General features: G+C 40.8%; 2 protein-coding genes and 1 long non-coding RNA gene across 9 annotated transcripts in view; 1 reads left to right on the top strand and 2 right to left on the bottom strand.

Moving 5' to 3' along the window:
• Positions 1 to 1,529: 1,529 nt before the first annotated feature.
• On the bottom strand, positions 1,530 to 13,487 carry LOC118498095. The gene is made up of 2 exons (XR_004900627.1): positions 13,266 to 13,487; positions 1,530 to 1,683 (listed from the first exon to the last, which is right to left on the bottom strand). It is a non-coding gene; the product is annotated as an uncharacterized LOC118498095 (long non-coding RNA).
• An 8-nt stretch (positions 13,488 to 13,495) lies between these two features.
• On the top strand, positions 13,496 to 15,907 carry PSMB4 (proteasome 20S subunit beta 4). Its single transcript, XM_028503080.2, has 7 exons — positions 13,496 to 13,672; positions 13,895 to 14,101; positions 14,353 to 14,499; positions 14,675 to 14,756; positions 15,155 to 15,271; positions 15,483 to 15,571; positions 15,785 to 15,907. Exons 1-7 carry the CDS (start codon positions 13,533 to 13,535, stop codon positions 15,795 to 15,797), a joined length of 795 nt encoding a protein of 264 aa, XP_028358881.1. The 5' UTR covers positions 13,496 to 13,532; the 3' UTR covers positions 15,798 to 15,907.
• An 844-nt stretch (positions 15,908 to 16,751) lies between these two features.
• The window catches only part of POGZ (pogo transposable element derived with ZNF domain), a 53,420-nt gene continuing 43,030 nt past the window's right edge, over positions 16,752 to 27,141 (bottom strand). For all 7 annotated transcript variants that reach the window (XM_028503012.2, XM_028503013.2, XM_028503014.2 and 4 more), the window contains 9 exons: positions 25,940 to 26,040; positions 25,275 to 25,421; positions 22,503 to 22,637; positions 22,236 to 22,408; positions 21,691 to 21,831; positions 21,145 to 21,201; positions 20,837 to 20,949; positions 20,552 to 20,576; positions 16,752 to 20,428 (listed from right to left, as the gene is read on the bottom strand). In XM_028503012.2, coding sequence (XP_028358813.1) covers positions 18,757 to 20,428; positions 20,552 to 20,576; positions 20,837 to 20,949; positions 21,145 to 21,201; positions 21,691 to 21,831; positions 22,236 to 22,408; positions 22,503 to 22,637; positions 25,275 to 25,421; positions 25,940 to 26,040 — 2,564 coding nt within the window. In that variant the 3' untranslated portion in view covers positions 16,752 to 18,756. The remainder of the gene's footprint in view (positions 20,429 to 20,551; positions 20,577 to 20,836; positions 20,950 to 21,144; positions 21,202 to 21,690; positions 21,832 to 22,235; positions 22,409 to 22,502; positions 22,638 to 25,274; positions 25,422 to 25,939; positions 26,041 to 27,141) is intronic.

Here is a 27,141-nt window from a genome sequence, read left to right as displayed (position 1 = left end):
AATAACAAGTGTTGGTGAGGATGTGGAGAAAAAAGTATCCTTGTAATAGTGGACTTTCTTGTCTAAAGTTCCTGACGAATATTTCAGCAATTAATATGTGTATTATTGGTTTTTGGCAAATAGGCATTATTATGTTGATGTCTTCTATTTATATCCCTATTTTACAGAGTATTATTAAGAATTGCTGCTGATTTTCCTAAGGTACTTTTTGGGGGACACCTATTGATATAAGTCTATGGGTTCTCTCCATTACTTTACAGATATAGTGAATTATGTTCACTAAATTATTAAAAAATAATAAATATAATGTCCATAATCTATATGGAGGAAAAGATGAACTCTTTAAAGTAAAGAAATGATTCTATGGAAGGTGAACCACATTTCTAGATGGGAAAATTAAACATAAAAATATCTATCCTTCTGCCCTGACCAGTGTGGCTCAGTGGGTTGGGTGTCATTCTACAAAGCCAAATGTTGCTGCTTTGATTCCCAGTCAGGGCACATACCTGGGTTTCAGGTTCAATCCCAGTCAGTATATGTACAAGAGGCAACTGATTGATGTTTTTCTCTCATGTTGATGTTTCTTTCCCTCTTCTCCCTCCCTACCCCTCTCTCTAAAAAAATAAATTTAAAAAATCTTTTAAAAATATTAATCCTCCTTAAATTAATAAGTAATCATTTTCCATTAGGAATTACCAAGAATTTGAAAGACTGAAGGAAATTATTTTAAAGCTTATGTGGAAGAATAAATGGATAGAAAATGCCTAAAAAGTTTTAAAAACTTTTTTAGGGGTTATTGCCTTACTGTTAAAAGTTATTACAAGTAACTGCATTACTGGAACAGAGCCTACAAAGAAATTTACAAATATGTTATGACTTATTTGACCAAGGTACTCAAAGAAAAAGGATATTTAGTTGTGCATAGTGTTGGAATAACTGTGTACTGATCTAAACAAAATTAAGTTGCATCCGCTATCTTATATCATCTATGAAAACAATACCCAGTGAAAATAAAGATCCAAATTTTAAAAGTGAAGCAAACAACATAAAGTGTGAGGACTACAAAGAAGCAATTCATAGAAGAGGTTATAAAACTCTTCACAGACAATTAATAAAACAAAGATCTTATCTGCCCTGGCTGGTATGGCTCAGTTGGCTGGACTTCATTCTCTAAAGCGAAAGGTCACCAGTTTGATTCCCGGTCAGGGGACGTGAGAGGTTTTGTCCCAGGTCAAGAAGCAACTGATTAATGTTTCTCTCTCACATAGGTGTTTCTCTCCTTCTCTTTCTCCCTCCCTTCCTTCCTCTCTAAAAATAAATAAATAAAAATCTTAAAAAAAAAACCCTAAGGTCTATTTTTCACTACCACATAGACAAAAATTAAAGAACCAATAATAACCAATGGTTTTGAGGGTGTAGGGAAATTGGACATGTTCTAATTATACATCATACACCATTTATGAGAATAAAAGTTTGACACAATTTGTGTTACTAGCTTGGGCTGCCATAACAAAATACCACAGATTGGGTGGTTTGAACAATAAAAATGTCTTTTCTCATATTTTTTGAGGCTGGACATCCAAGGTCAAGGTGTCAGTAAAGTTGGTTTCTGGTGATGCCTCTGTAACTGGCTTATGGATGACTGCCTTCTGGCTGTGTCCTTACATGGCCTTTCCTCTGTGTCTGTGGAGAGACAGAATATATGGTGTCTCTTCCTCTTTTTATAAGGGACACTAGTTCTAAAGAATGAGGGCCCATTCTTATGACCTCCTTTAACATTAATTAACCCTAGAGAGCAAGCAGCCATGTTTTTCGAAACATGACATAAAAATAACAGCAGAGGGAACTCTGTAAAATTAGAAAAGTTATCCTAAACTAAGCTTCCTAATGTTCAGCAAAACAAATGTTTGCAAGAGAACATTTGTTGCAAGAGAGTAACGGAAAAGGCCCCAGGGCAAATCTGACACAAAGTTTTCATAAAAAAAAAAAAAAAGAAGAATGAGCAGAATAACATTCCTGCTGAGAATGAAAGCCTGCCAGGCAGTCGTGCCCACAAGTAGAACTGTAATCCCACTATTTTAAAATGAGCTAAAAGATAGTGAGGAAATTATACAAGAAATGAAAGACGAACTATCCCAGACAAGAAAAAGCTAAAGGAGATCATCACCACCAAAGCAGTATTATAAGAAATGCTAAAGAAGAACAAGGGGGGAAAAATAGAACAAAAAAAGAATAATAAAATGGCAGTAACTACATACCTATCAATAATCACTATAAATGTAAATGGATAATTGCTCCAATTAAAAGATTGGGGATAGCTGAATGGACGACAAAACAATACCCATACATATGCTGCATACATGAGTCTACCTCAGATCAAAGGAGAGAGACAAAGTGACAGTAAAAAATATATACATTATATATTTCATGCAAATGGAAATGAAAAAAAAAGTTGGGGTAGCAACACTCATATCAAACAAAATAGACTTTAAAGCAAGGACTATACCAAGAGATAAAGAAAGACATTTCATAATGATAAAGGGATCAATCCAGGGAGAGCATGTAACCCTTTTAAATATTTACGCACCCAACCTAGGAGGCACCTAAACATAGCAAGCAAATATTGACAGCATTATTTTCAATAGTCAAGATATCGAGGTAACTTAAATGTCCACCATAGACGTTTGGATAAAGGTGTACATACATACAACAGAATATTACTCAGCCATAAAATTGAATGAAATCTTTCCATGTGCGACATTGATGTACCTAGAGGGTGTTATGCTAAGCACAATAAGTCAGAAAGAGAATGACAAATACCATATGATTTCACTTATACATGGAATCTAAAAAAACAAAGTAAACAAACAAAACAAACAAACTCATAGATACAGAGAACAAATTGATGGTTGCCAAATGGGGGGAGGGTTGAGGGGCTGGATGAAAAAGCTGAAAGGATTAAAAAGTACATATTGGCAGTTACAAAAGAGTCATAGGGAAGTAAAATGTAGCACAGAGAATATAGTCAATAATACTGTAATAACAATGTATGGTGCCAGGTGAGTACTAGACTTATCAGAGGGATCACTTTACAAATTATATAAATGTCTAAGTGCAATACTGTATTCCTGAAGCTAATATAAATATGGAATGTCAACTGTAACTTAAAACATTATTTAATTAAGAAAAAAATCAACATAAGTCAGAATTTGAAAAATGTAGTTATGAGGTGACTAATTCAGGAAACATTTGGACATGAAAGAAAAATATTTTCAGAAATAAAATCTAAATTAGAAGAAATGTAAGATTGAATAATACCTTAAGAAAAATAGGAGGTAAAAAATGTTAAGTTAAAAATAAATGAAGAGCTATTAAGGATTCAAGAGATAGTGACAAATGCTAAACATAGATAATTAACATCAGAAGCTCAAATATACAGTTATTAGTAGTCCCAAAGAAAAAAAAACTAAAGCAGGGGGAGAGAATGTATACTAAAAACTATAAATCAGGAAATGAATCTTTTTAAAAAACAACATGCTGAAACAACACCACACATGTGAGTGCTGACCCAGAATGACTAAAATAGTCACGTTCTGGTAACATTATTGATCCTTAAGGAAAAAATTATTTCACCATCTAGGCAAAAAAAGTGAGTGATGTACAAAAGGAGAAAATTATACTGTCATTAGACTGTTTGACAGAAATGATTACATCAGAAGAATATAGAGTAATATAGCCCTGGCTGGCGTAGCTCAGTGGATTGAGCGCGGGCTGGGAACCAAAGTGTCCCAGGTTCGATTCCCAGCCAGGGTACATGCCTGGGTTGCAGGCCATAACCCCCAGCAACCGCACATTGATGTGTGTGTGTGTGTGTCTCTCTCTCTTTCTCTCTCTCTCTCTCCCCCCTCTCTTCCCTCCCTAAAAATTAATAAACAAAATCTTTAAAAAAAAAAAGAATATAGAGTAATATAACTAAGGTATATTCAAGGAAAAATGTGGGCCAAGGATTTCATATCCAACAAAATTAACTTGGAAGTTTGAAGGGCACAGACAATTCTCACCAGCATTTCCAACTAGAACAGTATCAACACATGAAAAAGTAATACATGAGTGCATATATATATATATATATATATACACACATCTCTTTAGATATTATATATACACATATATAATATACATATATGTATGTGTACATACATATATACACATTTCTTTAGATATTATATATACATATATATAATACTCATGTATTACTTGTAGAACTAAGAAAAATAGGAGGTTGAAAGAAAAATTATGGTATAATGACTGTATGGTATAGTGGTATAATGACTATTGATCTGACAATGTGAATACATACTTCATCTATTAGAATGAGGAGAGAATGTGAAAAAATACAAAAAATGTTTTCGCTGTTTTTAGAAATTATATTCTTGGTGGTACTATGAATATTGTTATCCTGAGATAGGTATATGTCTAATGTAGGATAAAAATAAATGAATAATCACGAGACATTTTAATTCTATAACCCTCTATGTTCTTGAGAAAACACATTCTCTTCTCAAGAGAATGTGAAAAAAAGAGATACACATATAATATAGTCAAAGTTAAGTAAGGGGACTGTAGTATTTTATTTGATGGGGCATTATCAGTGTGAATTCATAAGGTTTTTATACATGTATACACATACATGTATTTTCCTCTTCTCTTATCCCTTCCTTTTGTGAATAACTTGGGCCAAGCAAGACAGGCATCCTTGTGAGGTGGGGATGGGTACAGAGTCGCCACGGTCCAGCATGGGATTTGAAGAGCACATCTAGGAAGGAAGACAGCAGTGGCAGTGACCCAGAGTGAGCTGCTGGAGCCACAGAAGAGTACACAGGGTGTGTTCTTGGAGAGATGGCCCATTGCGGAGGGTGGGAGCCTGAGTGTGGTTACAGAGAATATCTTCATGAGGGGCTGTCCAGCACAGGCTGTTGGAGGCTGAGAATAATAACAAGGGTGTTGGTGCAGGGGGTGCTGTACAGCAATGGAACAGAGTAGAACTGAGCCTGGGCAGGATGAGAAGGCCTCTGGTGCAGGGATGCGGATGGTGGCAGTGACTGATGGTTGGTCATACTTTAGGGAATTGACACAAGCTACAGTCTTGTCAAAGGCATCAAACCTGGGTCTGATCAGACCCCTGACTGACTGCTATGTATAGAAAAATGCAGAGGACAAAGGAACATGTTGAACTACACTATCATATCCAACCAGCAAAATCTAGGCTTTAGGCAGAAGGTAGGGAACACAGGTCAAACATTCTGGGGTCTTCAACAGATAAACTGTCATGAAAAGAAAGGGATGGAAGAGGAAATCTGTAATTAAGAACCTCAACATACACCCTGACTGGTGTAACTCAGTGGACTGAGCACAGGCCTGTGAACCAAAGGGTCATTGGTTGGATTCCCAGTCACGGTGCATGCCTGGGTTGTGGGGCCAGGTCCCCAGTAGGGGGCGCAAGAGACAACCACACACTGATTCTTTTCCCCTCTCTCTAAAAATAAATAAATTAAATCTTTAAAAAAAAAACCCTGTTTCCCATTAAAAAAAAAGAACTTCAACAATCAAAGAAATGGGGATGACTGAAGTATAATATCCAGGGAAGCACACCTGAATTATAAAACTATAAAAAATGCAAGGAGCATTTATCATAAAAGTCAGAACAGTGGCTACTTTTTAGAGGTGGGAGATAATTGTGATTTGGACTGTGGTAGCTGGAGAAGTTTCGTTTCTTGATCTGGATGGTAGTTTCAAGGGTGTTTGCTTTATAATAATTCATTAGGTCATGTATTTGTTTTGTGTGATTTTTCTGAATGTAAGTTTTCTTTTTCAATTATAAAAGTGAGAGAACAAATCATGGTTCTGAATCCCGATGTGGTTCCGAAGATTTTTCTAACCCTTGATCCCTTGAACCTGTCAATATTATCTCATTTGGAAAGGGGTTTTCCCTCCCTTTTGGATATGAATACATTAGTATCTTTAGAAGAAGAGATTATAACGAATTATCTTGATAGGCCCTAAATGCAATCACATGTGTATAAAAGAAAGGGGGAGGAACCAACTACGGCCTGGCATAATGGCTCCTGCAGAGGAGTAGCAAGAAGGGCTGTTCTGCTAACAAGGTAGTGACCAGAAACTATCCCATCAATATTCACAGTGCATCCATAGAGTGGGTTTCAAGAAGCATGCCCCTGGGCACTCAGAGGGATCCAGAAATTTGCCATGAAGGAGATGGGAACTCCAGATATATGCATTGACACAGGGTTCAACAAGCTCTTTGGGCCAAAAGAATAAGGCATGTCCGGGCTTGGTCATCCAGAAGATGTAATGAGGATGAAGATTCACCAAACAAGCTCTATACATAAGTCACTTACGTACCTGTCACCACTTTCAAAAATCTACAAACAGTTAATGTGGATGAGAACTAACTGCTGATTGCCAAAGTTATAAAACTGCCAAAAGAGAGAGAGAAAGGCAGAGTGAATAGGTGACTACGGAGGCAGAGATTGGAGTGATGTACCCACTAGCCAAAGAACACCAAGTAATACCAGCAGCCACCAGGAGCTAGAATAGTCAAATAATGAATTCTCTTTCACATAAATCCTCCAGAGGGTGGCCCCCTGATGCCTTGATTTCAGATTTCTGGCCTCTAAAACTATGAGGGAACAAATTTCTGTTCTGTAATGTCACTAACTTTGTGGTTATTTGTCACATCATACACAGAAAACTAACATACCCAGTAAGCTACACATCATGGCAGGTTACTGCAATGAAAACTGCAATAAGAACAAGTGAGATAAATTATAAAAACCAGCCCTGGCTGGTGTAGCTTAGTGGATTGAGCACGGGCTGTGAACCAAAGGGTTGCTGGTTTGATTCCCAGTCAGGGCACATGCCTGGGTTATAGGCCAGGTCCCCAGTGGGGCCCACATAAGAGGCAACCACACATTGATGTTTCTCTCCCTATCTTTCTCTTTCCCTTCTCTCTAAAATAAATAAATAAAATCTTTTAAAAAATTATAAAAACCACATATTTTAAAAAGGCACCAAAAGAATATGAAAAGAATGTGGACTAAATGAATGAAAATTCCAGAGACAGGAAAACCTTTCTGAGGTGAACTGAGCACAGGCCAAAGCTGAGGTTTAACACAGGCAGAATGCCTCTGCTAGGGGAAGAGAACGTCACCCAAGGTGTTGGTGGTCATACAAAGCTAGAGTGACAAGTGGAAAACTTAAGGGGTATCAAACAATGGCCAGTTCTCTCTATGGAGTATCTGTGGAGCTCTTGGATGTTCAGGAGACTTATGAGTTGTGAGATATTTGCTCCTAAAGGCAGACTGAATCTCCCAAATCTGGCATTATTGATTAGGAAATGATGACCTGCTAGGAAAGAAAAGGAGAACCTCAACTACTCAACTTACTTGTTCCTCAAGATATTTGTCAGATTTTGAGGCTATATGCAGCAGGATCCTGAAATGCTAGCTCAATCTTCATATTTCTGGGCTAAGAAAATGAATACCTGTCAAGCGGCCAGTCCAAAGATTGTGAGGAACATTCCTGAAGAATATAGGTGAACCAGACTGAAACAGTAACTGAACCCTGACATAGCCTAAAATCTGATTAGCCTGAGGTGATCAACCTTTTACTATATCTGACAAATTGTAAAAAAGGGAGAACCTCCTCTGGCAGAAAAGAACATGAGATGGAGCCTGTAGAGTTATTCATAATTGCTGGAAAACAATAAAAATTATTAGATTTGCAAATAAAAGAATGTAAAAATAGCCCTGGCTGGTGTAGCTCAGTGGATTGAGCACAGGTCTGTGAACCAAAGGCTCACCGATTTGATTACCAGTCAGAGCACATGCCTGGGTTGTGGGCCAGGTCCCCAGTTGAGAGCGCATGAGAAGTAACCACACACTGATGTTTCTCTCCCTCACTTTCTCCTTCCCTTCTCTTTCTTAAAAAAAAAAAATCTTAAAAAAAAAAGAATGTAAAAATAATTATGATTGCCATGCTAAAAATGGTGAAAATTATGGATATATAGGTGAAAATTTATAAAATTTAAAGAGAATTAGAATCTATAGAAAATTCAAATAGACATTTAAGAATGGAAAAATACAAAATTTGACATGAGCTCAGTGTAAGTGTTTACCACAGATTGGGAATGGCACAACATAGGATCAGTGAATAGGAAAACAGGTCAATAAAAAAACATCCAATCAGAAGCCCAGAAATAAAAAGGAATGAAATCAAAGAAAGTGAATTCCAGTCAAGAAGGAGGCATAAGTAGACATGCTTCGCCTTCTCACACAACCATGAAAAGAATTATAACTAAATCTCAAAACAAATAATACTCAGAACTGTCAGGAAATCAAACTATGGAAGTCCGACAACCAAGGACTTAAAGAATCCACATTCATCTAGATGGATAGGAGAAGCAGAGACATAGGAAAGGGTGGAGAGGCACGGTGTGGCCAGGAGAGGCAGCAGTGGTAGTGGAATGAGCAAGGGCCATTCATGTGTTATGGATAAAAATTGAGAAGGATACCTTGGAAGTGAGTGATCCCAGCCCCAGGCAGGCCACACAGCCCAGGGTTTCAGCACTGGGAAGAAAAATCCCCATAAGTTCTGGCTGTAAACACCAGTGGTGGTTGGGGCAGCAGAAGAAACTGCTAGATTTTCAGGAAACTGCTTAAAGGCTCACACAATCTTAAAACATATGCACACCCACTCACTCTGGGATTCAACACCAGGGCAACAGCTGGAATGCGCCAGTCGCATACAAGGAGTGGGTGAAGCAACTAGAAACAGGACAAATGCTGGGCAAACCTCCAGAAGTCAGGCAGTGGCATAGTCCCCTCTCCAAGCCCTCCCCCAACACAGAGCCACAAAACGGGCACAGAAAAGTGGGTTGCACTACCCTGGCAATTACCTAAGGCTCTGCTCCACACAGTGTACAGGTGCCTTTTTAACAAGAGGCCACACTACTAATACAGGAGTCAAAGCAGCTCTACCTAACACATAGAAACAAACACAGGGAGGCTGCCAAAATGAGGAGACAAAGAAACATGGCCCAAATGAAAGAAGAGAACAAAACTCCAGAAAAAAGAACTAAATGAAAGAGAGATAGCCAGCCTATCAGATGCAGAGTTCAAAACACTGGTGATCAGGATGCTCAAAGAACTTACTGAGTATGGTAACAACATAAAGGAAGAAATGAAGGTTACACTAAGTAAAATAAAGAAAAATCTACAGAGAACCAACAGTGAAGGGAAGGAAGCCAGGATTCAAATCAACAATTTGGAACACAAGAAATAAACATTCAACCACAACAGAATGAAGAAACATGAACTCAAAAAATGAGGATAGAATAAAGAAGACTCTGGGACATCTCCAAATGTGCCAACATCCAAATTATAGGGATAGCAGAAGAGGAACAGCAAGAAATTAAAAACTTATTTGAAAAAATAATGAAAGAAAACTTCCCCAATTTGGTGAAGAAAATAGACATACAAGTCCAGGAAGCTCAGAAAGTCCCAAACAAGTTGAACCCAAAGAGGACCACACCAAAACACATCATAATTAAAATGCCAAAGGTTAAAGATAAAGAGAGAATTTTAAAAGTAGCAAGAGAAAATGAGACAGTTACCTACAAAGGAGTTCCCATTATACTATCAGCTGATTTCTCAAAAGAAACCTTGCAGGCAAGAAGGGGCTGGTGAGAAGTATTCAAAGTCATGAAAGGCAAGGATCTACATCCAAGATTACTCTATCCAGCAAAGCTATCATTTAGAATGAAGGGCAGATAAAGTACTTCCTAGACAAGGTAAAGCTAAAGGCATTCATCATCACCAAGCCATTATTACATGAAATGTTAAAGGGACTTACTTAAGAAAAAGAAAAAGATCAAAACTATGAACATAAAAAAGGAAACAAATTCACAACTATCAACAATTGAGTCTAAAAAACAAAAAGAAAACAAACTAAGCAAACAACTAAAACAGGAACAGATTCATAGGTATGGAGATCATTTGGAGGGTTATCACCTGGGAGGGGGATAGGGGAGAATGGGGGAAAAGGTGCAGCAATTAAAAAGCAAAATTTGTAGGTAGACAATAGACAGGGAGATGTTAAGAATAGTATAGGAAATAGAGAAGCCAAAGAACTTATATGCACGACCCATGGACATGAACTAAGGTGGGGGGATTGCTGGAGGGAAGGGGCATACCAGGTGGAGAAGAGGAAAGGGGAAAAAATTGGGACAACTGTACAACGTAATCAATAAAATATACTTTAAAAAAATTAAAATTAAAATAAAAAAAACAAAGAGGAAGTAAGACTCATGGGAGATATGTTCAAATACCTACCATATGTATAATAGGAATCTTAGGAGGAGAAGAGAGAATAGTAGGCAAAAGCAATAAGATATAATGGCTGGAAATGTCCTAAAACTGATGAAAGATGTCAGTTCATACAGATTCAAAAAGCTCAGCAAACCCAAGCAGCATAGATACAAACAAAATCATGCCAGTTACATCATAGTAATACTGTTAAACATAAAAGACACTGTTGAACATCTTAAAAGAAGTCAGAAGTAAATAAAAAGCCACATTATCTTCAAAGACAGTATGACAAACAGGTGATTTCCTAACAAAAAAACAATAGAAGCAAGAAGACAATGAAATGACATCTTTAAAGTTCCAGTAGAAAAATCAGTTAACCTGGATTTTGATACCGAAGGGAAAAAATGCCGCAAAAGTTTTTTTAAGTCGCTTTTACCAAAACAATCTTGAAAAAGAAGAATAAATTTGGAGGTTTTATGCTTCCTGATTTCCAAACTTACTACATATCTACAGTAATCAAAATACTGTGGGACCATAATAAACACAGACATTTAGACTAAGGGAAAAAAGAGAACCCAGAAATAAATGCTCACATATATGATCAATGATTTTGACAAGGGTGTCAAGACCATTCAATGAGGAAAACACAGTCTTTTCAACAAATAGTGCTGGAAAAGCTGAATATCCACATGTCAAAGAAGTTGGATTCTTTTTTATACCATATATAAAAGTTAACTCAAAATGGATGAGATCTAAACATAAGACCTAAAACTATAAAACTTTTGAAAAAACACATCAGAGAACCCTCATGCCTTATATTTGGCAATGGTTTCTAGAATATGATATCAAAAATATGGGAACAAAAGAAAAAATACATAAATAGGTCAAATCAAAATTAAAATCTTCTGTGTATGAAAAGACACTGTTGAAAGACAACCTCAGTTCTTGCCATAGTAGGCCTTTCAGTTTAGCAAGGCAGGTAGTCTTCAAACAGATGTCATGCATACTTTGACAGGGACATTGTAGAACTGAATTACAGAGGATATAAAACCACCAAAATCCTCAGGAAGACCTACAAAGTAGTGCAGCCATGGACAAGCTAGACATGTTTTCTCTCTCATCTTTTTGTTATAGTCCTTGGGGACATGCTTGAGCAGTTACAGAAATGATTCTTATGTAACTCTTTTGCAGTTGAAGTTTCAAATTCCATTTCTCCTTAAGAAAAATGAAATAATGAAAATGTTTGTGAGCTGGTGGTTATAGTGGTTTTGTCTAGTTTTATTTCTTTTCTTAGAATTTCAGGACACCCCTATAACCAAGGACATTCTGTACATTATAAAACCAGTCCAAGGGTTACTGAGTTAAAAGCTTGAACTTTGGTGGGAGGTAGATACTAATTAAAATCAAAGTCACAGACAACCACAAAAAAGTGGGTACACATAAAAATTTTCTAGATAATACCAGACCTGCTTTAGCCCTGACCAGTGCGGTTCATTTGGCTGGTCATCATCCCACAAAGCAAAGGGTTGCTGGTTTGACTCCCAGTCAGGGCACATGCCTGCCGGGTTGCAGGTTCAATCCCTTGTCAAGGGGTGTAGGAGAGGCAATCAATCCATGTTTCTCTCCCTCTCTTTCTCCCTCCCTTCTCCTCTCTCCAAAAATGAATGAATAAAATCTTTCCCAACCCCCCCCCGCCCCAAAACAGACCTGCTTTAAAAAGAAAGGAAATTTCTAAATTTCTCGTTTCAGTTTCACTTCTTTGTGTATTCACCTTACAACAGAACACAGGCTGGTCACTCTTTGCATATCGCATCATCAAATGTTAGTGGTTTGCTTTCTCTGTCATCCTCTCAGGTTAGATGATTCCAGATCCTTTCACTTTTCTGCTTTAAGACCCTATGGAATTAGACTACCCGCCAGATTTCTGGAACCAAAACTGGCCCTACCAGAGCCTTAATCTAGAGACTTAAAAAGGAGTGAGACCAGAAACCAGCAAGCCAGCTCAGGCCACACTTCCAAACAAGGATATAGCCAGTTCATACACAACGGGGGTTTTGGTGGCCATGAGCAAGGTATCCTATGGGTTTGGGAGGACTCTGGTAAGCCTGCTGTCATCACAACTGAAAACCTTTTTTTTGTCCAAGTAAATTGCTAACTGGCTCAAAGGTCACCAGGAATAGAGGCTTGGGGTGTGGGTGGCTATTAATTAGAGAAAAAAAATGAATACCTATTTTTCAAGACCAAAAGTTGATTTAAAGAGCTGGGTGCTCCCCAAACCGGTGTGGCTCAGGCAGTTGGGTGTCACCCTACAAACCGAAAGGTCATGGGTTCGATTCTTGATCAGGGCACATACTTTTGTGTAGGAAGGACTACCATAACAGTGGTTTTAGGGTAACCAGTTTGATTCCACACACTGCTTTCAGCCTCTAACACAATCCTGCTGAAAAGCCAGTCCCTGGAATTTAGTTTCAGTCCCACTGTCAATGGAATTTTTCTGCTGCTTACATGGTGGGCAAGAGCATTTGTTAATAAAACTTTCAGAGAGTTGTCCAAGGTTCTACTGAGTGAGTAATCCACCGGAGATTCCATACACCCCAGGGCATATGCAACTGTATGATTCCTTTTTAAATTCTGGGTTTGAAGACTCAGATCTACCATGACCAGCTGTGGCATCGGGTAAATCACTACAACCCAAGCCTCGGTTTCTTATCTATCATATTGGTCAATAATGCCTGCCATGTGGTGCTGCTATGAGAAATACAGTGTAAGACTCACTGGTAGTTTCATGTGGGGATTTTGATAAGGACCCAAAATGGACAGGAGAAATTCTGCCTCCTCGCTGAGGGTAAGAATCTTGAAGTGCCCCCCACCTCCACCTACCTTCCACACCCCCCCTCCACTTCTTCCTTAAATTTGTGCACCAGGGCACGCTCATCTAATTCAACTCTACGGCGACGCGAGGCGATGTCGTGCAATTCCCACTCTAGGGGCTTGGGTCGCCACCCAGAACGCCGGTAGGATCCATACGGACCTCACCAGCATGGACGCTGGAAATGGCTTGCAGGAAGAAGCCAAGTGTGGCACTGAAAGATCACTTCCGCTTCCGCTGACGCAAGCACTTTCAGTTCTTCTGCTACCGTGACTAAGATGGAAGCTCTTTGGGAGTCTCGGTCCGGACTCTGGGCCGGGGGTCCGGCCCCCGGTCAGTTTTATCGCATTCCGCCCACTCCCGGTTCCTTCCTGGACCCGGCGTCGGCGCTCCACGGAGGTCCGATTACGCGCACCCAGTAAGCTCTGGGCGCCTCAGCCTGCGGAGGGGGAGGGCCTGTGGGGCTCGGTTCGCCCGGCAGTTTCCGAGAGAGCTGGGGAAGGCGAGGGGCAGTGAGGGGCGCAGAGCCCCAGGGGATGATGAAAGGAGTCGTGGAAAATCCGAAGTGGAACTCGCTGCGCAGGAAGACTTAGGCTCTTCCCCGCGCCGCTTCTGCAGACCTCCCTGCCTCTCTCTCCAGGAACCCCATGGTGACCGGGACCTCGGTCCTGGGCGTGAAATTTGAAGGCGGAGTGGTGATTGCAGCAGACATGCTGGGTTCCTACGGTTCCTTGGCCCGTTTCCGCAACATCTCTCGCATTATGCGAGTCAACGACAGCACCATGCTGGGTGCTTCCGGAGACTACGCTGATTTCCAATACCTGAAGCAAGTTCTCAGCCAGATGGTGTAAGTCATCTAGAGAACAGGGCACAGTTCCCAAGTAGGGAAGGGATTCCGCTGGCTTTTAGCTCGTCAAGAAGTTGTAAAATAAGGAGGACAGGGAGAATTGTTGGGGGTGGAACACGTGGGAGTGTTTGCAATAAAGTTTTTGGCATTAGGGGGTGTAAAATGGGAAGGATTGTGGTAACGCCCTTCCATTGTTGGGGGGGCGGTGAATGTAGATAATGACTTTTATATTCTCACAATTTCTTCTTAAGGATTGATGAGGAGTTGTTGGGAGATGGACACAGCTATAGTCCTAGAGCTATTCATTCATGGCTGACCAGGGCCATGTACAGCCGCCGCTCCAAGATGAACCCCCTGTGGAACACCGTGGTCATTGGAGGCTATTCTGATGGAGAGAGGTTGATTTAAATACAAGTAACATTTCCTTGACAACCTAACACTAACTGCCTGTGTAGTGTAGTATATCTTTCCCTCTGAGTAAATCCCAGTTCTTAGACTCCATGGTCCCATCCTTCAGCTAAGGTACAGAAACCTAAGGTGAAATGAGTTCTTTGCCCTATTGTGTCTTGTTAGCTTCCTTGGTTACGTGGACATGCTTGGTGTAGCCTATGAAGCCCCTTCGCTGGCCACTGGTTATGGTGCATACTTGGCTCAGGTAAGTAGTGAATTAAAAGGTCAGGGAGAGGGGAAGACAGAGGGCAATAGAGTTAGTGGTTGTGTGCTTGTTTTTCCTTTATAATTCTGACACGAGGAATAGGCTAGGATCCCTATTGCCGGGCAGATGATTGTTTTTGTAGTCCAGACGCTATGAGTGTGCCACTTACATTCCAATGACAAGGCATGTCCCAGAGTCAATAGACACGTGCAAAGAGAGGACACCTTAGAAGTTCCCCTTCAGGTGGGTCTTAGCACAAATAAGCAGAGTGTATTCTGATGAGGTAGTAGGTGGAATGTTTCCTTTTCACTCATTTGTGTATATTACACCATGGATCTGAGACAAATACCCTGGTATTCAGCCCGATAACTCCCATGTTTTTTCTCTAATCTCCCTAGCCTCTGCTTCGAGAAGTTCTGGAGAAGCAGCCAGTGCTGAGCCAAACTGAGGCCCGAGAGCTAGTGGAACGTTGCATGCGAGTCCTGTACTATCGAGATGCCCGTTCTTATAACCGGGTGAGGAGGGGAGGGAATGATAAAGGTGATGGGGATTTAATTGGCAGGTTTTGAATACTTGCCTGGGGTTTCTGTGCTTTGAAGAACAGTCTGCCCCATTTCTCTCCTATTTTCATGTTAGGAGGAGACCTTCTGCTTGACCTTTGACAAGCTCCAGAGACTTCTTTCATGTGGGGTGGGCATTTTCATTGAGAGCTCTGCTTTCTTTCAGTTTCAAGTTGCCACTGTGACCGAGAAAGGTGTTGAAATAGAGGGACCACTGTCTGCAGAGACCAACTGGGATATTGCCCACATGATCAGGTGACTGAAATTAAAATTACAGTAGGAAAATAGGTGGTGGAAGAGTTGGGCAACACCTTGGCTTACACTAAGCTAGTTCCCCCCCAACCCCCCGCTTTGAAATCTCAACCCCCAAAATATCTGGGTGTAATGCGTTTTGGTTGGTCAGAACTGCTTTTAGGAAATTCCTCTCCCTGTAGCTTCACAATTTTATTTTGCTATCTTCCTTTTTAGTGGCTTTGAATGAAATGCAGACGCATTATCCAGAACTGAAGTTGTACCCTTCTTCCAACTTTGAACTTGGCTGGTTCAAAGGTAGACTTTTCTTTTGTAAAATAAATCTTTTGAAACACTTGCTGAGTAGTTGCATTCTGTCTGACTAGATTACACCAAGAGTAAAACCATTGAGTACTGCCATGTGCCATCTCCTTCCCTGATCAGAGAACCTCTGGCTCTTGGTTCTGTAGCACATGGAGTCCTCTGCATGACAGTACTGAAGGCCCACTGCTGTCGATTGTGAATGCAGCTTTGTGTGGAAGCCAGGCTTAATCCTTGTGGAATAACCTAACTGGTTTTTTGTTTAATATTTTTCAACACTTCCACCCATGCACTAGATTATGAAACAGTTCCTGGTTAATATTGGCTACAAATTAGTTTTAGTTAAAAAACCATTTCAAAAATAAAATGTGGCACTTAGTAGAGCTATTCTATGTAAGGCTACTCTCAACCTGGAACTGACAGCCTCAATCCTCCCCATTCAGCCTCTGTATGGGAAATCCTAAGTAATTTCAACCTGTAACCTAAATGTTTATTGTTCAGACTTATTACTAATTTCTAGCAGTGTCAGAAAACCTACAAGTTTTATGTGTTCATTAAAATGTCCTTAAGCATAGCTGGGAGTCCAGTCGGTTGGGGGATTAGCCAAATTCCATCTTCAGAACAGTGTTAAACCTGAATTTTAAAATGAATGCCCTAGGTAATTCTGGTGCATATGTTTTTGAGAAAGAAATATGGACAGGAAACCCCAAAACATGTAGATGAGAGAAGAGGGAGAAATCAAAACATGTCTTCATTTGTAGCATCATGATTGCAACAAACTAGTACATTAAAGAAAACCATGAGCTTTCAATTTGAGTACACACATTCAGTCTCAACACAGAAAATAGTCAATAAATACTTTTATTGATTAAACTGATTTAAAAAAAAAGTCCTTCTACTACTAAGCCATGCGGTTGGAATCCACAAAGATAACTTCCTGGCCAAAACCCAGCTGACCCACAGTTGGTATTATGGTCTCACAAAAATAACCCATCAGGAAAGAGTCACACAGTGTGCAGAGGCCAGGAACCCAGCTTTGCTAAGGCTGGGCTGCTGCGGAGACTACCAAAGAGAAGAATTAGGTTGTAGATAAGAGTTGACCAGTTCTTGATCTTTCTGAAAGGCAAAGGATTGACTTGAAAGTTCATATTCTATCAAAAATGGCATCAGGCAAAAAGCTTGGGGGAGAGAAGCCCAAGTGGATCCTCAGTTCATTTTTCAGATGCCACAGGTTCCAAAGATGGCCAAGCTGTTTATGGGAGGGATCCCTCCAGGTCACTATGTTCTAGTGTTCTGGGGGTTAAAAAAATAAAAACAGGAAAGATTGGGGTGAGGAGAAACGGGTGGTAACAAACGTCACACTTGTACCACAAGGCCCATCACATCTTACGCATGTGCCAGTCCATGAAAGCCTATTAAAATAGGGTCACCTAGGGGAGGGGGAAACATTGTTTATAAACTGATTTCCCTTCACTTTATTAAATGTTCCACTTATGTACATTTTAAAGATGAACCATTTATAAGCCTGTGCAGGTTGCCTCCTTGGCTCATAGGAAGGAAACGTTGCTCAAAGACTCAGGATGGAGAGAAGAAATGGTGTTGCCGTGGGAGATGGACTTAAGATTTTTGCTCCTTTTCTCTGTTACAGTACAATTCAGTTTATAACCATGAGTACATACAATTTTTTAAAAACCCCTCATGCAAACTGTAGAAAAAATTTTTCTTGAAGCTGGCAGTGAAAAATAAAGATTCGTGTCTTTTTCTTTGTGCACACCCCCATGTATTTCTTCTTCAAGTCAGATTCTTCTCTAAGCATTAAGAGAAATAGGAGAAAGCCACAGGGTAAGCAGTGTTTCAACAAGTGGTATTTTCTTCTTAAAATTCAACATTTAACTTCTTGCAAAATTAGCTCCTGGCTGTAGGACGTGTGGTCTCTTGAACAGGCAGGCTGTCCACTTAACAAAATGAAGTTCAACAAAGCAGGGACGGACCCTGGGTCTCTGCAGGATTAAGACCCCCACACTGGGAATGGCTTCCACCCTAAGATTGTGATCACCTCAATACCTTTTGCTTGTTAATGACATGTGTGATCCTTTGTCCAGAGTGATGGTGTGGGAAAGGGAAATGGGCCAAGGATCACAAGTGCAAAGAATATTTTCTCATATTTTTGTTGAAGGGAGGGTGGTGAGGAGAAAAATCTATTCATCATTCTGGATGATAAAAGGTGGTTTCATGCATTTTTAAAGCCACAATTTTATATCGGGTTGCTGTAGAAACCAACTTCTCTGGAGAGGGAAGGTAAGAAAGGAGAAGGAAGAGAGAGTTCAGTGGGATGTTTTTTCCATTTTCATTTTTATATAAAAGTGTTAAGACCACAATGAAAAAAGTTTTTTATCCATATATATAATAAACCAGTTTGTGAGCTACATATTTTTCTCTCCCATCTTCAGAAATGTCCTCACATTGACAATGGTCGGATAGCATCATGCCCAAAGACAGTGGCCACACAGTGAAACAAACCCGGATGTACTATGACACAATTGAGGTAAAAGGGGAAACAAAAATATTTAACATTTGTCCACGATAGATTTTTTTTCTTTTCTTGATTTTGTCAGAAAAATACCAAACACAGTGATTTAAATTTTAAAAAAAAGTCACAAAAACCTGTTTTTAGCATAAGTGAATGACAGCTCCTCGGCTCAGACATGATCACTATTGGTTTTCCTAATAATCCACAAATCCACAGGGAAGTATAAGTCAACATCAGGGGCCAGTGGTAGCATAAAATTAAAAAATATAAACCAAATACTCCACCTGGTATACCCCCTTTTCCCTAACCCCTCTACCCTCCCTCACACTCCCCGCCCCACCCCTCATGACCTCAACACTCAAATCTCCATCAGATCTAGGTCAGCTTCTTCAAAGCCATAGAATGACTCGGTCTCACTTTCACCCTCAAAGAGCTGGTGAAGGCTTTCAGGCTCAGTTGTCTCTTCAGGAGATGACCTGGGTCGTGGTGTAGAAGCCGAGTGCTCCTCAGACTGTTCACCACTCAGCTTCAATTGCTCCTCTAGGGAGGCAATTAGCTCCTCCTGCATGTCAGCATTTCTTGTAGGTGAGTTTATGTTGCCATCAGGACCAGGCAGAACACTAGCCACAAGGAAGGACCTCTGAACCAGCTCTGGACTGTCCCCAATGACAGCCAACACCTCAGCCAGCCAGACCACCACCAGTTGCAGCAAGACATCAGAATCACATGCACTATCTGCCATTTCCCGAGCCTGCTCCTTCCACTTTTTGTGCAGGAAGTTCTTGACTGTTCGTTTGATGCATACATCTAACGGCTGAATTTTGGAGCTACAGCCTGCTGGGACCACTGCAGGCAAAGTGCTAGAGGCACTAAGCATAGCCAGCACCTCTTCTGACAAGTGGGTGCGATGACAGTCCATCACAAGCATGCCTTTGCTGCGCTGGCACGCGGTGTGCTTCTGCCACACTCGGGTTGACCACAGCTCCATGATCTCATCATCACTGTAGCCAGTTTCCTTTGCCTCTAGCAATATAGAGTCTGGCATATTAGCAGGCTGATCCATTTGTCCTCGGTAGCAAACCAGAGTGGGGAGGACAGTGCCATCTGCCAGAATGGCCAGGACCACATCACACCAAGGTTCCCCTGTGCCCACTGTCTGCAGGGCATTTTCCTTTCGGTCATCACTGCTTAACACCTCTGTGTCCAGAAACAAGGAGACCTCATCAATGGCCACAATCATAGACAACGGTAAGTCCTGGTTGTGAATCTGCCGTTGTACAAATTCAATGAAGAGTCTTGCATTCTCTGCCACATCCTTAGGTAGGGTGTGAGCCACGGCGCGCCGAGCGTGGGGAGTCAGGTGGTGCCGCAGCATGAAACGCACAGCCCACTCATAAGAGATCTTAAACCCTCCCTCCAGAGAACGTCCTATTTTGGTGGCCTTCTGGAACAAGGTCTCTTCATTTACAGGTAGCTGCTGTTCTCGTTGGGTAAGCACCCACTCAGCCAGTTTCTCTTCTGCCTCGAAGCTCAGATATTTGCCTTCCAGATTCTCCCCCTGGGAGGCCTGGAAGCGACGAAGCCAACGGCGAATGCGTCGTGGGGGGTTTCGGAAGTGTTCAGCTGCCTGTTCTGTATTACAGCAGAGGGCAAACAGTACCACTCGAAGCTTCTTCACAGACAGTTGCTCCTTCTTGCCAATTGCACTGCTACTCCCACCCCCCGAGGCTGGCTCAGGTTCCTGGGTAACTGGGCTCTCTTCATCCTGGTCATCAACATTCAGACATTCAGCGTCCTCTGTAGCCAAGGGTGGGAGGGCTAATGGCTCGGGGTGAGTGGGGGTGGGTGGTGGGGTTGCAGTTGAAGCTGGTGACGGGAGTGCCTGGACCATGGGCGTTGGTAGCTCTTCAGGCTCAGCTGGGGTGGCCCCCACAGATTTCACAGTGGCAGCTTTATTAGAGGGGAAGGACGGAGGAGAGTACATATTCTTCAAGTTCCGGTCATGCACTCTGTCACGAGGCTGGCCGTGCCTAAAGGGTTAGCAAAGAGAAGAAAAACCTCAGTTAAACCAGAAAAACAGTAACAGTAATAATAATAATAGACCAAATGCACTGCAAAATAAGAAAATAAACCATAAAGTGAGTTTCTGTTACCTTGAGTGAGACGTCCAAGTGAGTGCTATGGAAAATGAGACAAAAAAAAAGTTAACTCAGTGAAGAAACAAGCTTCTGAAGACAGTGTCTTGAGATTTCAACCAAAAAAGGAAACCTACTACCAACTAAAGTCTTACATAATTTCAGGTTAGCATGCTTCCAACGTTGTGAAGCATGTCACAACAGTGAGGAGTTACTCCTGGTATGGATGCTTCTGACTCATGTGACATCACTTATATCCTTATGTTTTTCTTGTCCTGCCAACCCCACATCTCTCCTACTTACCTCGTGGCAGAATGCTGCTGGATCTGTGAGAGGGGTTGAATACCAAATGCTTGGCCATGGCATCTCCCACAGAGGTAATAAATGTACAAGAAGTGCAGGCCAGCTTGATTCCACTAAGAAAGAGCCGAGAGTACAGAAGTCAAATACAGCAGTGAACTACAGAGAATTAAGCTTTAAGACCTTCATAAAGGAGTGTCCTTTCTTATCTTTCCCAAATTAATGCACACACCCACCCTCCCCCAAACAGTTAAAAGGATCTAAGGTAACAACATGAAAAATTCAGAGACCACCAATTAGTTTTCCCTTACCTCACAGAATTTTTAAACAAAGCCAAATACTTGGGGCTCTTCCGTGGAACATGATTGCTGAGAAAGACGAAGAATAAGTGGTGTGAGTTACAGGGTTCTGTTGGCTAAACTAGAGATCACCACCCACTATGACCCAATAAAAGAGATGCCTAGTCAATCCATCCAAACCTTAACTCATGCCAGTTTTCCTGCCATGTAACTTTTTATTAATATGCATGTGAATCACAGTGAGGGAGAGGGATCTATGAAAATGGACACTGCAAATGAGAAGGCCTGGGGGGGAGGGGCAGAGGCTGAAGTTCTAAGAAGCTTCCATGTAGTGCTGTTCATCCTTGAACAACACTTTGAGTAAAATATTCCACAAAATCAGAACACAGCCCATCAAAGCCAAATGAACATAGGCTGGCCTCTTACTCTGCTCAGAGAGATGAACAAAACAGTTCTAAGAGTTGAAAGAGAAAACATACCATAAACAGGAGAGAGAATAAAAAGAGTTCTGGAGAATCTCAACTCCCAGACAGAAACAGTGGTTCAATCATGACTTACTTGATCATGTGGTTGGCATAGGCTCTAGAACAGCAGGTGCTATAGCGACACAGAGAGCAGTGAACGTAAGTAGGAAAATGATTGGGGAAATCTGGGATCTCAAAGCTGCACTCCAGGCATGTCTGCCGGCCCATGACACTCCTGTCAAGAAACAAGAAAGATTTAATTAACTGCCCCTGGGTTCCCCAAACTGTAGGGAGCTTAGACAACAGATCCTCCTAAAAGGCTACCAGCTTAGCAATGGTCAGTGTGGTTCACTTGGTTGGAGCATCGCCCTATAAACCAAAAGGTTGTGGGTTCAATTCCTAATGAAGGCACATGCCTAGGTTGCAGGTTCAGTCCCCAGTTGGGACACAAACAAAAGGCAACTGATTGATGTTTCCCTCTCACATCAATGTTTCTTCCCTCTCAACCTCCCCCTCCCTTTCCTTCTCTCTAAAAGCATGTCCTCAAGTGAAGACCAAAAAAAGGGAGTGACCAGATTACACTGGTAGGAGGAATAGTCATGCCCACCAAGCCCCTGGCCTCTAGAAGAAGGCACTGACATTTTCCTAACAGCTCTCTTCTGGATGTTACGCTGAACAGGGGGATAAAGGAAGACTGGCAGAGGGTCTGTTGATGAGGTCAGCGGTCCTGCCTCCTGCAAGGTGCTGGGAGATGCTTCACTGGAGGCGATCGGAACAGTTCGTGGCTGCCCTCGGGAAGCCCGGATTGTCACCTGTGGGTCAAGGGAAGAAACAATTAGAGATCAGATACTGAAAACCTCTACTCCTCTCCTGGGTCTGTAAAGGAAATGCTGACAAACCCTTTACCTTGGTGCCTGGTTTCAAACCTTCCAGCTGCTTGGGTTTACGAAAGGTTTTATGGTGCTGAAGCTTGTGTTCAATTTTGTCCTTGGCAAAGAGAAACTGCAGCCGACATTTGTTGCAATGATAAACGTTCCTCTTCTGAAGGGGGGGAAAAAAAGAGAATCTTTTTCTTCCCTGAGGAGAAGGTAGATCAGTGCCAACCATACCATTCTTCCCATCTTTCTGTTGATAATTTCAGAGTAAGAAAATACACAACAGCAAAAATCTCCCACTGAGATTCATCACCTCCCAGTCTCAAAGAAAGGTGGACTCAAAGCCAGAATGACTAGGTCCTCAAATCACCTCTTCCTGACTTGCTTTAGTAATTTGGATTGACAGACTCAAGCTTTACTCACTCGTACTTGATCTTTACAAGGCAGACAGTGCTATCTACTTCTGGAAATTGTTCTTCTGTATTTTTTAAGTGCAATAAAATGTACATGGTAAAAATAAATCATACTTTTTATCCTGTACACCTTCATATTTTAAGTTTGTCTTCAACTCTGATCTCTAGTTCCCTTCCATAAAAACAACTTGTTACCAGTTCTTGGGTTCCTCTCATGGACAGTCTAGTCTATGCATATAACCATGTTATGGACATACACCTCTCCATCATCACCTCCCTGCTTCTCCCTTCTTCGACAACAGAAATAGCAGCACTTTTCACACCTTGCTCTTTTTCCTCTTAAAACATCAACCTATACAGATATGCCTCCCTGTCAGACAGACCATTTTGAGGATTCAGACTGCTGTGTATTAAAGTCCTTCAACAAAAGGATGCATGCCCATGATTTTCTTCCCTAGGATAGGAAGCTAGTCTCAGCTATAGTCTCAGCTGAGTTGCAAGTGACCAATCTCCATTCTGCTATTTGAAAACAAATCTGTGGTGGATATTCAGCAGTCACTACTGTGCAATGAGTGTGTGAATCCAAGAGGGTGTTTACAAGTGACAGGGTGGGCATTTTGCACACATGTGAACATTAAGCATAGGTGTATCCATCTTGTTCTCCATTTTATGCCCTCTACGTACCTTCACTCTCCTCTGGTGCCTCCTTTCTTGTAGCATTTTTTAACAAAGTCGCATGTATTACATCTTAAAAACACACATAGTAACAAATTCTCCCTCACTACCTCTTCCCCTGGATCCACCTGCCTCAGTCTTTGCCTTCCTCAGAAAACTTCTTTAAAGAAGTTGTCTCCATTTCCTTAGCTCTCATTCATTTGTCCTGCTGAAATTTGACTTCCACCTTACTAACCAACAAAACAGCTCCCGTTAAGGTCAGCTTCAAAGTTTCTTTTGCTTGATAGCTTCCTGCAACATTTGATCACAACCTTTTGTTCGAAATATACTTTCCCCTTCTCCCACGTTCCTTGACACCAAGAATCTTCTGGTTTTCCTACTAGGACAATGGCCCAGGCTTGGGGATCAGGACTTTAAGGGCCCTAAACCTTCATCTTATTCTCAGTGATGGGGGTGGTAGCTGGGATGACACTTAAAGGTCTAAAATCCACTGAATTTACAGAATGATGTCTACTAGGTACCTTTTCCACAACCCAGGCTTTTCTCCCAAGTCTGCACATCCAACTACCAGTTTAACAGACAACTACATGATGTCACGGATACCACTAACTCAGAATACTCAAATTTACATCCTTCCCCCAATTATACTTTCCCTAGTGAATAGACCCACTGTTCGTTCAATTGCCCAAGACAGATTCTTAAGCACTAGTCTCAACTTGCTACTCCCTCACTGCCATCCCTATATCATAAATCCCTAAAATCATAAACGTCACTTACCTTGTCAATATTTTTCAACTCTATCTTCTTTTTCTTCATTTTTTCAAAAGCCAAAAGCCACTATCGTCTCTCACCTAAACTGAAAAAGCCTTTGGCTAGTCTCCCTACATCTAGTCTTAATCTTCTTCAATCTACTCTCCTTCATGCAGCCCGTGTAATCATAACTAAAAACAAATCTGAACACATCACTCCAGGACTTAAAAACCCCTTTAATGGCTTCCCAATGACTTATTACAGTGTTCAATCACCTTTTCATGGCTTACAAGATTCGCTATAATCTGTCCTCTACCTGCGAACCTCCCCCTGGACCCTACACTTCACAATGGACTTCTTTCAGTTCCCTGAACTTCCACACTCTCACTCTGTGCCTTCAAGCACAGTGTTTCACTCCACTTCACTTGGCTCATCCCTACGCATCCTTTCAGGTCTTGAACACTCCTCTTCCTGGAAGCCTTAGTAGGCTCCCCAAATAGATGCATGCTTTTCTATGTTCTGTATTCCCCCTAACACAACATTCTTCATGCTTTATCGTACTGTGTAATTGTCTTGTCTGCCAGTAAATCTCTCAGCACCTAAGCCTAGTGCAATGTATATAATCAAAATGCAGTAAACTTTTGCAAACACATGTACGGGGTCCAACAGAAGTAATGCCTGCTTGAGTGTGGTAGGTAGGGTAATACTATGAGTGTAAAAATTTATAGTTTTAATTTCAACATTTCACTGAAAATGTCATATGGTGTGTTTGAGTGTGCAGTGTGAAGTTACAGAACTACATGCTTATAATTTTGTAATAAAAGATTTTGTAATACAAAGGGGCACTATTTTGTGCCAGACCCTGTATACTCTTCTCTATCAAAATTATTTCCCTAGCTTGGCCCTGGTCCCAGCATTCATAAATTTTAAAAATAAGAAAATGGTAATTGCTTAGTGCCTGGTACCTGGTGCCTCATGTAATGCTGTTGGAATGCGTTGCCATTTTTGAAGACCTTTAGGCAGTATGGGCACAGCAGATGCCGCGTATCCTCGTGGATCATCCGAAAATGGACATCTACCTCCGAGTAGAGTGAGGAGCGGTACTGACACACCTGAGTCACATAACAGGGAAAGTAAGCTAGAGTGAGCAAACAACTGAGGCCTCAAAAAGGACATATCAACAAAAATATTAAAATATGAAAACAAAATTTCTTAAAAAAAAAAATATATATATATTTAAAAAATCATTTTTCTGACTTTGTAATACAGGGCTACATTTGTGATAAATTCCACTGTGAATTAAGATGAAAGTGGGAAAGGACAGCAAAGTCTGAGAACAATTCATGTTTTTTGGATAAGAGGATGAGAGGAACCAAGTTTTCTCTGTCCATCTCCAAAAGGCAACTTCAGGACACAGACACTCACTCAGTACATGTGTCTGTGACTTCATGTTCTTCTCCTACATGGAGAATCCTAAAAACAGGACCTGTGTTTACTATTTCTTTTGTATCTCCTCAGTGCTCCTGAAACTGCATGTGTGCAGTAGGTGTTCAGCAATGGTCACGAGTGGATTCTTTGTGTTCAGCCTGAGAGTAAAACAGCTAAAGCTCTCTAGAGAAAAAGGCAATACCTGGCAAACATAAGGCATCTCTCCAGGCTTATGAGTATCCTTCATGTGCTGGAGAAACAGTGGCTCACTCTCAAATGCCCACTCACAGATCTTGCACTTGGCTGTAAGAAGAACAGTGATCAGTAAACCCACCTAACAATAAGACTGAGGTCCCGCTGACCCATTGTATTTTCTGAGTTCCATATCTTCATTTTCCATAGTTAAAAAATCATTTAGTCTCTTTCTTTAAAATGGTTCTGTCTTTATGTCTCTGTTCCTAATAAGAACTAACCTTGTTGCTAGCTCAGACTTCTTACCAAAGCCCCATTCTAGATTTTGAATTATCTACAAGGCCATTTTAATTGGACAGTCTACCATCAATTATAACTTAAAGCCGCAGCATCCCGGTTCCCAGTTTTCATTCTCACTACCCCACCTCTTCTTAAACTCAAAACTTGGGTACTATCTCTGAATCCATACCCCTGTGTTCTGTCACCATTATTTCAAAATCTAGGAAGTGTCACCTCTCCAATCTCACAGGCAAAATCTTGTCACAAGCCTGCACAATTTCCTTCTTCTAATTAGGTGAATTCCAACTCCTCCTATTTTACCAATAAATACAGTATTTATTTTTCCATGTCATTACCAAATTGATTTTCAAAATACTACGTTAGTTCATTCTTTTGTTCAAGGATAGACAATGATTAACTCATATTAATAATTCAGTAAGCATTATTGAACATCTTAAATGAATTCTAATAAGAATTTGTCCTTTAAAAAACTGAGAATCATGAATATAAGTTCTTGCCTTGTTAGGAGTTATTGTGTTATGACAGTGCTAACAAATTTGAGACAACAATTTTGGAACTGCACATTTTGTCAATTGTAGCCTATAAGGTTACAATTCTGAATTTTTGGTAAAAATTTTAATTGTTTCATATTTTCAATTATAGAAGCAAAATATAGGTGGTTATTTATATTTTTCTTATTGTCACTGAAATTACTTTCAAGTTTTTGCAAGTACAGAAACTATGAATTTGAAGACTGAAGCATTTACTGGACAATGTCCAACTCCGGTCCCCACCCCCAAAAAGATGAGTGAAGTTAATTCTTTAAAGTAAAACAAACACGCAGAAAAGCCCAGGGGTTTTTCATCTGAGATCCAGGAAAGAGGTCTCAGGAAATCCAAGTATCCTCTGAAATTATTTGCAAAAAAGGAAAAT

This window comes from Phyllostomus discolor, chromosome 14 (genome assembly GCF_004126475.2).
Source record: "Phyllostomus discolor isolate MPI-MPIP mPhyDis1 chromosome 14, mPhyDis1.pri.v3, whole genome shotgun sequence".
In the NCBI taxonomy this organism is placed as follows: domain Eukaryota; kingdom Metazoa; phylum Chordata; class Mammalia; order Chiroptera; family Phyllostomidae; genus Phyllostomus; species Phyllostomus discolor.
Note: the sequence above shows the minus strand (reverse complement) of the source record. Positions and strands in the feature narration are given on the sequence as shown.

Bases quoted from the DNA above. Each gene is read 5' to 3' on its own strand.
- PSMB4 (XM_028503080.2), top strand. From the start codon at position 13,533: ATGGAAGCTCTTTGGGAGTCTCGGTCCGGACTCTGGGCCGGGGGTCCG. The intron at 14,102-14,352 runs GTAAGTCATCTA...TTTCTTCTTAAG, and splicing joins CAAGTTCTCAGCCAGATGGT to GATTGATGAGGAGTTGTTGG. The intron at 14,757-15,154 runs GTAAGTAGTGAA...TAATCTCCCTAG, and splicing joins ATGGTGCATACTTGGCTCAG to CCTCTGCTTCGAGAAGTTCT.